The sequence below is a fragment of the Actinia tenebrosa genome, unplaced genomic scaffold, assembly GCF_029948245.1.
Source record: "Actinia tenebrosa isolate PJP-AT-01 unplaced genomic scaffold, QUT_ActTen_1.0 PGA_scaffold3__52_contigs__length_22856419, whole genome shotgun sequence".
In the NCBI taxonomy this organism is placed as follows: domain Eukaryota; kingdom Metazoa; phylum Cnidaria; class Anthozoa; order Actiniaria; family Actiniidae; genus Actinia; species Actinia tenebrosa.
Window position 1 is genome coordinate 22806508 of NW_028292580.1, and position 12667 is coordinate 22819174.

General features: G+C 35.6%; 2 protein-coding genes across 3 annotated transcripts; one reads left to right on the forward strand and one right to left on the reverse strand.

The window, feature by feature from the left end:
* Positions 1-1928: 1928 nt before the first annotated feature.
* LOC148908918 (centromere protein L-like) lies at positions 1929-3122 on the reverse strand. The gene is made up of 2 exons (XM_089036004.1): positions 2674-3122; positions 1929-2463 (listed from the first exon to the last, which is right to left on the reverse strand). The coding sequence occupies exons 1-2, from the start codon at positions 3114-3116 to the stop codon at positions 1929-1931; spliced, it is 978 nt and encodes a 325-aa protein (XP_088892130.1). The 5' UTR covers positions 3117-3122.
* Positions 3123-3645: 523 nt separating this feature from the next.
* Positions 3646-12425, forward strand: LOC116304898 (protein SEC13 homolog). Of its 2 annotated transcripts, XM_031714687.2 has the most exons (12): positions 3646-3708; positions 3819-3863; positions 4859-4974; positions 6041-6122; positions 6234-6303; positions 7286-7375; positions 7934-7977; positions 8261-8317; positions 8657-8733; positions 9229-9349; positions 10224-10370; positions 11271-12425. In XM_031714687.2, exons 1-12 carry the CDS (start codon positions 3706-3708, stop codon positions 11355-11357), a joined length of 939 nt encoding a protein of 312 aa, XP_031570547.2. In that variant the 5' UTR covers positions 3646-3705; the 3' UTR covers positions 11358-12425. The 2 variants fall into 2 exon arrangements, with proteins under 2 accessions (XP_031570547.2, XP_031570545.2); XM_031714685.2 differs by lacking the exon at positions 3646-3708 and having other exon boundaries at positions 3735-3863.
* The last annotated feature ends 242 nt before the right edge of the window (positions 12426-12667 follow it).

Genomic DNA, 12667 nt, shown 5'->3' on the forward strand with positions numbered 1-12667 from the left:
AGATAGAAGATGGATAGGTAAAAGAGAATGATAATTTGTAAAAAACGGTTAAAATTTACCTTTGACCTTTTTTATTTAGCTCTTTAGAATAATGATTTTTGCATTAATTTCCAGGTTGATGGAATTAGTCTCAAAGGATGCTGCACACATGTTCAGGCTGTAAAATCTATCTAACCAGCTTCACCTTCCTATCTATCACTATGAACATTGTGACACAGACATGATGGTGGGCGTACAGATTTACCAACCAAAATTTATTTAACTGTCAAACCTTATTCCAGGTTATTAGTAGACTGTTGCCCTCAAAATACGTGATTAACTTTCAATACATTTTAATGATTTTAATTCTGAAATAGGACTCTTGAGAAGCCAGAGAAAGCAGAAGAAGCCAGAATGCTAACATCTCCCCATACTCCTCTGAGAATCATAACTGCAGGCAAGAAGACGGAGAGGGTGAATCAGAACAGCTCCCTGCCTCTCACACTCCCCCTAACACCACCACTTCCGGGATGTTGGACCAGAATGACAGCCCCTCTGTTGGTGCTTTAGTGGTGTTGTGGTGCCCCTTCGGCTCTTCCTCTGAATACCTTGCACCGGTGTACACCACCCCACCATACACTGCGAGGTCCCCAGTTCACAAAGTCATTCAGATGGGAGGCAACGACCGGAAAATAGAAACCATAAGCACTCATGGTCTGCTTCTGCCATGGAATGGAAGTGCATGCCTATCCGCATAGTTCAAGAACATGCAGAAGAGAATGAGGAGTGACCACGGAAAGTCAAGAGAATCAGAAAAGAGATGCTGTACGAATTTCCCTCATAAAGGCAATGATGGTATTCTTTAAGTAAAAAGCCTCTTGTTGCTTTTGACATTGAAACCTCGTCAACAGGAAACACGAAATAGGTCTTCAAGATGCTGAAATCAATGATGATCAGGTAATCAAGCAGAGTCTAATTCTGAGAAAGAGGGGGCAAACACAAAGCCAAACAGTCAATCCTCTTTAGGTTTTTCTTTAGCCATCAGAAATTTCAACACAGGATCAAAAAACCTGCTAAAAGAAAAAAAATACTTACACAACTCCTGGTAAATTGTTTCCATCAAGTAAAAGCAAATGATTCTCTTAAGGCTGATACAGAGCATGTTATAAGAAATGGAAGTTCAGTGTCCAATGAATATCAAGCTGTAGAGTGTGTATTGAGTGAAGCTGATCTAAGGAATATTATAAATCAGGCCTTGAGAGAGGAAGAGCAGACATGTTGGATTCCTCTCAAGAAAGATGTTAATGAGAGTTACTGCAGTGAATGGATCTTAATCCCTTGCTTGCGATTAGAAAAGATGGGAATAAAATGGAACATTCAAGAAAGTAGAGTGAGATCTTGAGGACAGATGATAAAGAATAATTTTTGATTGCTTAGAGAATGAAGAGTATAAAGAGTCATGTGGAAGTGGATGAGAGAAAAATAGGCATCGCAGGCATAAATATTTAATTTTAAACAATGGGCAGCCCCATATTGTACATAGTGGATTGGCTAATACCTTAAGTTACTCACATGATAATAAGTCTTTGAAAGAAATTTACAAAATGGTGTGAACGTGTATGTAATATATGCAATATATATAGAATGCTTGTGTGAATGTGGGGCATTCTATTAAGACTCTAACAAGAATACTCTTTTTTTAGCAAGCTAACGGCTTTTCAAAAATCTAAGTATTTGTCTATTTTGTCTCGTAAACTTATGTCAGCAATATAAACACATTTTTGCTTCACATCGCACCCAGAAAATGATAGTAATCCATGATAGACAGTTATTAGCTCAAATCTTGCAGAGGCTACACTAACTCTTATATATATTTATGATGATTAAAATCTCGTGAACTAACTAGTTTTAAAACCAAATTTTATACATTTCCTAATTTAAAACTAAATTTACAATCTGCCAAGTGCTTCCTTTTCTGAGATTGATGCAGTTATTTGCTGTAGTATGTGTCTAAACATACATAGCTTGAGAAATCTTGATACGTCCTTCACACCAATAAAGACCAGAGGGTTCCCAATCCTTGTTAATGTTAGGTCACCTAGATTAACTCTGAAGTGATGATAAAAATGAGATTCCAATGCTTTCATGAAGCACGAAGACTCCTCATCTGTGAAGATAGCTGAATTGTTTGTGTGGTGGCAATTCCATAATTTCTGAGCATCCAGTGCATTTATGCTGTAAATCACTCTGTTGAGTCCTTTCACAGATGACGGTACACTGTAACAGAGTTCTAACTCTGACTTTGATCCTTTAGGAACAATACCTGCCCATAGAGAAGCATACCAACTCAAGTCCATAGGAGAAAACTGCATAGGTATCATCCTACAGTCAAACTGTGCTTCAAACCAATTAAAAACACACTTGGCTAAAGCCATAGGTCCCTTAACCAGACATACTGGAAGAGAGGTAAAACACTCTACTTCTCTTTGTCCTCGAATTCATTCCCAAAATAACAAAAATAGCATCCAAGACTGGGATTCGTAATTCCATTCCATTGGCATTCTTTACAGTGTTTTGCTTTTTCCTCGAAAACACTTTGATTCTAAGCCCTGTGTAGTCTGTATCATAGAAGGAGAAGTCTTTCAGAACGTCAAATTCTGCCCTAAATGTGCTGTTCTTTAAATCCTCATCGACTTCGAATGCAATTCCCTTAGCAGCATCTGATTCAGATGGGCTGATAAAAGCTTTTGGTATTTCTGCAAAGACGACTTCTTGTAGTCGAAGTTATACAAAGGAGAGCACTGATTTATCCTCCAAGTCTTCCCAACAACGGATAAAATGTCTTCATTTATCTCGGTTAGTTCTTTTTCCTTCTTTATCGTAGCATTTGGAGTCGGTTTTCCTAAAACTTTTGCTTTGTTTACAGGAGTAAGATTCGTCGTATCCCTCAAAACACCTTGTTCTGAGCTCGGCGGATTTTTTGTAGGAATTCTTGAAACGCGTCCAGTTTTAAGGGTTCTTGTGTATGGTGTGTACCTTTTAGAAGACCACGGTGTTCTCAGGAGTGCTAGTTTGGTTTTACTTCGTGCGGTAAAAGAAGAGAAACCCGTCTTGTTTTCTTTGAACGGATCAGACATTTTGAATCAGGCGCTCCTTTTACTGCGACAGTCTTTCGTAACGGTTCTTCAAGCTTAGAAACTCGGAAGCTAGTCGGGATTTTTTCAGAACAACGTCGGGCTTGTTTCGGACTCGCTCACATATAGATTTTGTTTCTTTTTTACTAAATAAAATGTTTTAGATTTAAGAGAAAATTCTGAAATAATAATCAATTTTTGAAAGTATTAAAATTAGTTTTTCGTCTTTATGAGTTTATGTGATCGCTGGATGGTATATTCGTAAGACATGATTGAACTACAAGACGCAAATATTTTCGTACCCTCTAGCCTAGTAAAAATTCTTTAAAAAAAACGCTAAGGAAGCTTAAAAAAAGAATACTTTTGACTTATGAATATTGAGATATTTGAAATGCGCCATATAAGAAACTCCCATATCATCATTATTATTATTAAATCTCCGCACAAAAATTAAAAGGGCTTCGGCTGTCGCTTCGGCTGACACTAAAAACGTGGGCTCCCTGTGTGAGAGTTAGCAGGCGTGGATGCTGTTTACCGGTGTGTCGTGGAAGCGAGGTCTTTATGCCACGTTTGGTTTTTCAACTGGGCGAAAATGGTGAGAGCTGATTTGTCGTGGATATTCTTGCATTTTTAAGTCTTTTTGAACGATTATTTTTACCAGTAACCTTCCAAACACTAACCAAGCTATTTATTTCCTCCATGAAGGTGTCCATTTTGAACACGGTTGATACCTCGCATGAGGATATGGTCGTAAGTATGGCTGTCTTGTTTTGTAGAGAAGTTAGATTTTGCCATGGATATTTTTCCGTCAAAGGTTTCGATTCAGTTGAAGCCAGCCACAAGGAATAAAATTAATCGAAAATTGTACCTGTCATGCTTCGCTTGTGCTTTTCTTGGCGACTCACTGAGACTGTATTTTATGTTATTGCCCAAATTAAAGATCTTGGAAGAGTGTTGAAAATACTTACTCCAAGTTGTCATAGTATTCAGAAAAAATGCATCTAGATGAAGTTAGTTTTTCTCGTTTAGGAATAACAGGATTGGAGTTATTCTGTGAGCTTTGAAAATGTGATGATGAATCATTGTGAAAATTTCAAATTAATCTTAAATTGATTTTAAAAATATAGCAAGTATTATTTGAAGTTTATTAGCTATCATTGTGTATATATTTTGATCAATTTTACTCTCAAGCTGTTAATTCTTCATCAGTCAAACGAATATTAAGTACGACAGATTTTGTGTGACCAGGAAGCATGATAACATGGTCTTTTACTGACCTCTGAACTGCATTCAATTGTGTTTTATTTTTATCTTTTTTCTTTGATGGTTAAGAGTAGAAGCCATTTCAGATCATGGAATGCAGCTCACATCTTACATACATTCTGTTTATGCTTATTAATTTGAAATTTTCAAAATGATTTATCGTAGAGAGTATAGATTAATATTATACAAGGGGGAGGAGGATTCAGGAATTATTTGACCACTCTTCTGGCTATACAGGCAACACCCCTCCTACAGAAAGTGGATATTCTCTGAATCTGCATTTTGGATCAGCAAGTGTTTCAATTGTTTCTACAGTATTCTAGGAGGGGTGGGAGAGTGATATTCCAAGAAGTGTCATGTTACATGAAACCATATACTTTATAAACGATTGTTACAATACTCTAAATTTGCACAGACTTTCCTCACCTTACCTTGCAAACATGTTGTTCTTAATTCTGGTATATATGGATTTAATATTCTAGCACGATGCTCAAATGGACTATTATGGCAAAAAGCTTGCAACTTGTTCATCAGATAAGACTGTAAAGATATTTGAAACAAGTGGATCCCAGCAAACTCTTGTTGCTACTTTGAGAGGGTAAGTGGTGGCTGTTAAAATGAGTTCTGTTTAATCATCTGCTGATAATAACAACCACATTCTTGTTGACATGTACGGACACACTAACGGAGACCACTTGAATAAAACTGACCAATCAGATAATAGTAAACTAGACAGAGATTGAACTGATAACAGCATTAGCCAATCAGATTATCATATTCTCACGCTTTTATTATTTTGATGTGCTATCTGATTAGCTGGTTGAAAATATTGAACTAAATGTTGCAATATGATTGGTTGATGATACTAGTTCATCACAGTGGTCCTGGTTGGAGTATCTGCACAGTAAGACTCTGATAACAAAAGCCATATTCGTATTTAATGCGATACCTATGGGGCGCCGATCCAGTCAATATTCTCATCATTTATTTCATGGCTTATTGTATTTTTATTGTGGTCTTTGAATTTGCTTTTATGGTGATTATATTTAATTTTTGGTAGGACTGAATTTGCTTTTGAAGCACCCGAATTTACTTTTATGGTCATTTGTTTTATCTTTGGCAATCGAATTAATATATTCTAATGCAGGATTTTTTTTATTGTGATCTGAATTTATTTATGGTCTTTGGATTTTTAACATGCTAATTATGATGCATTGCGAGCTTCGATTTGACCGAGTGAGAGACTGGTTGTCAAATACTAACATTAATGCATATTCATATTTTATACACATCTTCCTGTAACTGTGTGACCCAGACAACCACTGGTTGCAATTTGAGATATCTGGGTTGTGGTTTCTATCAATCAAGTTTCAAAATGTTTTAAGTCGGCTTTAGATGATTTATGGATCCCAGAAACCCAGATGTCATAAGCTGTGTTGGTCACTCGTTTTGAAAATAAATATGAGTGTTACACACAATCTGAATGGTCAAGAACTGTGCTAAAGTGAACAGAGCGTGGTTGCTGACACCATCTTTGTGTTAACTATATCTCATGCTTCTCTTTTTGCTTCTTTTCTGCCTTTATTCATCTTTCGTTTGCATGAACCACATGCTGAATACATGAAAAGAGCTATTTTATTTCTTAATTTAATGGCAATTTTTAGGCATGAGGGTCCAGTGTGGCAAGTTAGCTGGTCTCATCCAATGTTTGGTAATCTTCTAGCATCGTGTTCTTATGACAGAAAGGTGAGAGGGGAAAAAGAACAGAGAAAAACTGGGGGGATACCTTTGCTTCAAAATCACTATCATCAAGTATATTTAAGACCTTTTTAATATAGAGTACCTTGTCTTTGTCAGGTTATTATATGGAAAGAATCAAATAATGGATGGGCAAAGCTACAAGAATTCTGCAATCATGATTCTTCAGGTAAGTTTAAATTCCATGAATTAGCCCAGTGTACTTGGGGGAATAGTTTCCCTTTTCAGTCCACTTGTTATTCCCTTGAGAATTCATTTTTTGATTAGTGTTTTTATTCACATCACTATGTATACTCAAACTTAAAAAGAAGATACTTTGGGGGTTGACGTGTGATCTGAAATATAAAACATTATAAAATAACTGTTATAAATCTCGCATTCTGATTGGTTGGAAGTGCGTACTTTATGAGAGCACACAGCACGCATGTGCCCTTTGCATTTTATAAAAGAAATAAAAACCTTGCTTGCTGTACTGTGTGGAGTTATAAAAGCACTTGGGGATTGGCAGAACACTTAAGAAGCGTCGAGAAGCACTCCACTACGCATCATGATTCTCCTAACGCTTCTCTTGTGTTCTGCCAATCCCCTCATGCTTTATAACTGCACACAGCATGCACGCACATTTTCTATTTCTTCAGTGTTTCTTAAAGGACCTAAATTATCTAACTCATGAGGTGTATCCATATTTCTGAGTCTTCTGGCATGCAACCAATAAACCAAAAATAATACTCTGGGGAATGACATGTGGTCTGAAATGGGGACACAGTAAATTAGGTCCAGTATTGTGGCCTTGAAGCTTATTGAACAGTTTAATGTTGTAGACACAGTTACACTCTATTGCCTCCAAACACTTGTTGCATTTGAGTCTTTCTATATTATATTCATTGTATTGACCCAAATGCCTTGACATGGAACAATTGTCTGAAGGCAATAGAGTGTAACTCTAATACCTGCCATCCATTTATCCTCTAATAGTAATACCTATTCACCATTTTCCATACATCGGTTCACTAGTCAAACGCAAAGCATTCAGTTGAGGTTGCAAAGTTCAAATTTGAATAATCCTTTGAAAGTACCTTGGCGCCTCGCTTGAGCACTTTGTATGGAAAATGGTGAATTATGAAATGATAAAAGTTCTAATTTTCCCCCAGTTAATTCAATCTGCTGGGCTCCCCATGAGCATGGTTTAATGTTAGCTTGTGGATCGTCTGATGGTTCAGTCTCTATTATATCTAGTCCAGGTAAGTCCTGCATGATATATGTATGTTGAACTGTCATTCTAGAGAAAAAATATTAACTTGTAAAGTTAAGTAACTTGGAGCTCACTCGCTGTAGCAGAGAGCATGATAGTATATACCCTACCTTATACCCTATTCACACCTAAACGTGCTTAGTTAAACTATGTTTTCATTAGGAAAAAAATTGAGAAACTAGAAACCTACAATATAATAAAACTTTCTAAAATATTGTCAGAGCAAGAAAAAGGATAGTTTGCATGCATTATTTCACCAAATATTGTGCAGTGTTCGTAGATAGTTTTCCAAACCTGTTTAGTTAAACCACTTTAAAACATGTTTAAGCCTTGGTGTGAATGGGGTATTAGAATAAAGGTTGATCAGTTGCTGTCCATGATGACTGGCCAAGTTAGTTCCAGCTTAGTCATACTTTATTACCTGGTTAAACGTTACTGGTCAAAATGACAGGCAAGGCAAAGATTTGACTGGACAAGTCCCAGTTCTGGCCAGACATTATCCGATGTCCAGTTATTTTAAGCCCTGTGTATTGCTTTGTTTTTGCAGGTGATGGTACTTGGGAGAGTAAAAAGATAAACAATGCACATACAGTAAGCAAAATGAATTGCATTTTTTAAATTGATATATAATCAGTTTGATATACGACCTCTGATTGGTCAAGAATTGTGCTGTATTAATGAACAGAGCACATTGATGAAAATTCACAAAGTGGATTTCTAAAATATAACATTTTAATAGCTATTTTTGGTGCTAAATTTTCCCTTTAAAATTGTTTTTGGTTGTATCAATTGGTGGATGTCTTACGTAAAGTATGGTACAGCTATGAACTTTAATATATTCTTAAGATTATTTCATTTTTGTCTTCAATTCTAGATTGGATGTAATGCAGTAAGTTGGGCACCGGCTGTCTCACCAGGATCGATTCTAGAGGTAAAGAATATAGTTTTCTTTAAGATTTTCTTGTACAAAAGCACACTGTGTAGTTCCAGAAATTATCCATACCCCACCCACAGAGGAATTTGGAATTTCTGAAGGGTATGAATATATAGAAGGGGGGTCAAAGAAAGAACAAAATTGCAGAGTTTGCATGGAAGAAAATTGGAATTTCCAAGGGTGGGGTGGGGGTGGGTGTGGGGTTGGTTTTAACCCCTAATATTTCAAACCTTTTCTCTGGTCCCCAGGAGGTTTGAGATAACATAACTCTGCTGCAATTATCCCTTAGCTTGAAAAGTATTCAAGTTGTAAATCACTTTGTTTTTTTCTATTCAGCATCCTTCATCCAAGGCTGGAATTGTTGAAAAGAGATTTGTAACTGGAGGATGTGATAACCTTGTCAAAATTTGGAGGTAGATTTTTTTGTGCATTTATTTTGCTAGAGATTTTCTATTTTCTTTCTTAGGATCACACTTTATTTACCCTTTACTCAAAAAAAAATATTGAACTTCCTCATATGACTATGGATTTATGGGAGTTGATGTAATGTATTCATAATAATACGAGCAAATGATGTAATGTATTCATAAAAATACAATAAATCATGCCTAATAAGATAGAGAGAACAACACTAGATTACAATAGATTTTCTGAATTACATCAACTGAGTGCTATGTAACTTCTCCCATGGATTTTTTGTTGACCCCTCCCCTTGAAATGATTACTTCAACTCACTTCCTTCCCAAATGAAATACTTTCCTTTGTGGATAAACACATCAGACTGGAATACCGAAGATGTGGGTTTGATTCCCGCCAAGTGCATTTGATATTTTTCTCTTATTCTCTGTATTTCATTACACACACCGAACGCATAATTTTTTACTACTATACTTTGTGGATAAATGTAGAGAGGTTGATGGTCAATGGGTTGAAGAACAAAAGTTAGAAGCACATAGTGACTGGGTAAGAGATGTTGCCTGGGCTCCTAATGTTGGTCTTCCTACATCAACTATAGCAAGCTGTTCTCAGGTAAAATATATAATGAATTTTCTTTATCAGAAAGGTTTATTGTAAGTATTATAGAATTTACTTACTTAACTTTTTTGACATTTTGAAGCCATCAGGCATTATTCTCAAGAGTGAAGAGATTGATTGAATTGCAAGTACTTATGAAAATGTCGGAGAAAATAAATTCAGCTTAAGTCCCATCAGAATTGTATGTTTAACAATGGCTTCAGTTCTTTGGAAAAGGAAAAAAAAATAACCCCGGTTGGGGACTTGGGGAAAAAAGTACCAGGGTACTTTCTTATCGGTAAAAATTCACGATTTGGTATCTCTTAGGGCGTTAAATGCGATTTTTTGAAAATCAGCATTTTCTGGTATCTCTTAGGGTGTCGGAAAAGGAGAGAAGCGCGCATCGATATGGCTTATCCTAGGCGCTTTTTATTTCCAGTCATAAACAAATTTTAAACATTTTATCTTTGCATTTATTTTACTTTAATATTATTTGTAGTGGTATCTCTTAGGGGTTAAAAATCATTCAGCCACACCCTTTTTAAAGACTTCCGGTATCTTTTAGGGGTCTTTTTGAAAATTTCAGACGAGCATCCCCGGTACTTTTTTCCCGGAGTCCCCCCGGAAAATTAACAAACTCTACTTGCATGTAATGTGGAGTCTTGGAAATGAATCCAAGACTACGGCTACACCATACTTCCTTGATTCCAAAATAAATCTTCGCATTGAAAGAATGTGACACTAAGAGCTAACTAACTAGTAGACTGTATTATTTACATATATCCAGTAACTGCAACACGACCTTATTACCAGTAATATTATGACATGCCAAAAATATAAAACCTTTGAATGATAATTTTAAATCCAATAAAGAACGTTTTTGTTTCAGGACTGTCGTGTCATTATTTGGACAAAGAATGAGGAAGAAGGAGAAGATTGGACCTCTAAAGTGTTAAAGAAGTTTAGTGATGTAGTTTGGCATGTCAGCTGGTCTGTGACTGGGAATATCTTAGCAGTATCTGGTGGAGACAACAAGGTAAGTTATCATTTGAAAGCAAAAATAATATCAAAGATATGAATTTTTCTTCAAGCAAATTTTTCTTGGTAAAACAAATCGGAGCTCTAGCTTGAGAAAAAATCCATTGAGGAAACATAATTCATATCTTTACAGTCAAAACGGCTCAAGCTTACTTAAAAATTGAAATTTATTATCCTTTCCGAGAATACAAAGACTCAGGATTTGAAATAATAACTGATTCAAAACTCGAATTGATTGTATTATTCCATATCAGGAACACCCTAATCCAATGAGAATTTGAATTTGAATCTGTCATTATTTTGAACCCTGAGTCTTCGTATTATCAGGAAAAAAAAAAATTAAATATTCAAACAATGAAACCACTAATGGCCCCCAAGGGGTAAGCTTGAGCTGTTTTGAATGTAATATAACTGTCCAAGGACAAAAAAAACATTTTAATAAAAAAACCTTTCCACTATTTATCTTTTCTTATTATTCTAAAGAGGTTTTGCCCCATCACGTGGCGGCAGCCATGCTAGATGGCAGGAACAATACAATCATTTTACATGAGAAAAAATTCAATTCCCGAGAGCACAGTGATTTCATTGTTGTGCCATCTTACTACAGCAAATTCAAGCTGTATTATGGGTGTGGGCATGTGATGGTGCGAAACCTCTATAGTTTATTAGCCAGTGGCCAAACAAACCTTCACAATCTCATTTTAAGTGATAATTTTACTTATTGTTGGCTTCAACATCCATAGACCACTCCTATGCTATTTTCCAAACCCTTTTTTTTAATCATCTGACCTTGTAGCTCTGCTGTCGGAGTACCACTAGTTTTTATTCAAGTTATGGTCTTCACTTCAAATTTCGTATCATTGACTTGCATAATATTTTTTTCCCAATGCTTTATTAGGTCAGCCTATGGAAAGAATCTCTCGAAGGACAGTGGGTGTGTGTCAATGATGTAGACAAAGGACAAGGACAGGAGCCACTGGAGTAAGCCATGTATTAGGAACAAATTTTGTATAGAAAACCTAAATTAATAGCTAATGTGTATGGGAAAGGCAGTCTGTTGAGATGGATGGAATGCACTCCATGCTTTTATATGATGAGAGGAATGAACAAGGGATGAAAGAAGACCAGATCTCATAGCAGGAGTCTATTTTCTAAGGTTGCTATAGGAAATACTCTCTTATGAAACACTTTCATACTGTAGAAATAATTTTCAAATTTTCTTGGTATGATGAAGTCTGTGTCTTGTGATACTCATATTTGGTATCTTCTAAAGAACTTCCTCCATCTTCTAGATCTAACATATTTTCGAAAACAATCCTTTTGGTATTTTGACTAAGGTACAATAATGCAGTTAAGAGTATTGCATTACCAGTAAGAACAGAGAACAAAACACATATTGTACAGCATGACTCCAAATACAATTTTTTTTCAGTAACCACTTTCACAACCTTTTACGAGAATTCTTATCCTGACATAGCAATAAAATAATAATTGATCATTTGCAATCTTAAATCCCCAAGAGTTAGATAATAACAAAGACATGGCAGCCACATTCGGTGTTAATGAGAAATCTCCCTTTAAATACCACCACATGGCTGTGACAATATAAGTTACAATTGGCCATTTACAGGAAATAATCACCACTGCTACTGGATGGCTAAAAAAATTTGGACTTCATTTATTGAAATACCTTTTGCTGGATTACTAATGTCAAATCTAAACCTTTTCCAAAATATATTTTCTCCCTTACAAGATAATTCCAATTTCAAGATACAAAGCATTTTAAAGTTCGTTTGCCATCCAACAGACCTTCCCCAAGAGACTTTATTAGCAAAGTGATATATCAGCAAGTGACTGTTTGTTGCAAATGGCCTATTGAAACATTGTACTGCAAACACTAGAGAACAAACACTTCTGACAATACACATATCTGTAAATTATTATTTACTCTCCATCCTCATGATAGATTTAGAAAAGATGGCATAACAGGTTTTAAAAATTACAGTTTTAACATATCACAAAAGAAATCAATAAAATAAAATGTATAATTTGATTTACAGCCATATATAGATCTATTAACTATTTTCAAATTTGCAAGGAGTTTACTCAAGTAATTATCATTGTTGTTAGATTAATTCCACCAAATAACTAAACAGTATTATTAATTATTAACTCAACTATTCAACTGTTGTAGAGTGTATAGAACAACCATAGCAAACAAGGGGCTCCACACTATTTAGTTTAAGTATCTTTTTATGGGTTTGGTGTGTACACTTAGATGAAAGTGTCACAGTA

What these genes read in the sequence shown, in the direction of transcription:
- LOC116304898 (XM_031714685.2), top strand. Translation starts at nt 3,813, where the DNA reads ATGAAGGTGTCCATTTTGAACACGGTTGATACCTCGCATGAGGATATG. An exon ending in CGTGTTCTTATGACAGAAAG is followed by an intron (nt 6,123 to 6,233) that starts GTGAGAGGGGAA and finishes TGTCTTTGTCAG; the next exon opens with GTTATTATATGGAAAGAATC. An exon ending in CTGCAATCATGATTCTTCAG is followed by an intron (nt 6,304 to 7,285) that starts GTAAGTTTAAAT and finishes ATTTTCCCCCAG; the next exon opens with TTAATTCAATCTGCTGGGCT.
- LOC148908918 (XM_089036004.1), bottom strand. Translation starts at nt 3,116, where the DNA reads ATGTCTGATCCGTTCAAAGAAAACAAGACGGGTTTCTCTTCTTTTACC. An exon ending in CTAAGGGAATTGCATTCGAA is followed by an intron (nt 2,464 to 2,673) that starts GTCGATGAGGAT and finishes TCGAGGACAAAG; the next exon opens with AGAAGTAGAGTGTTTTACCT.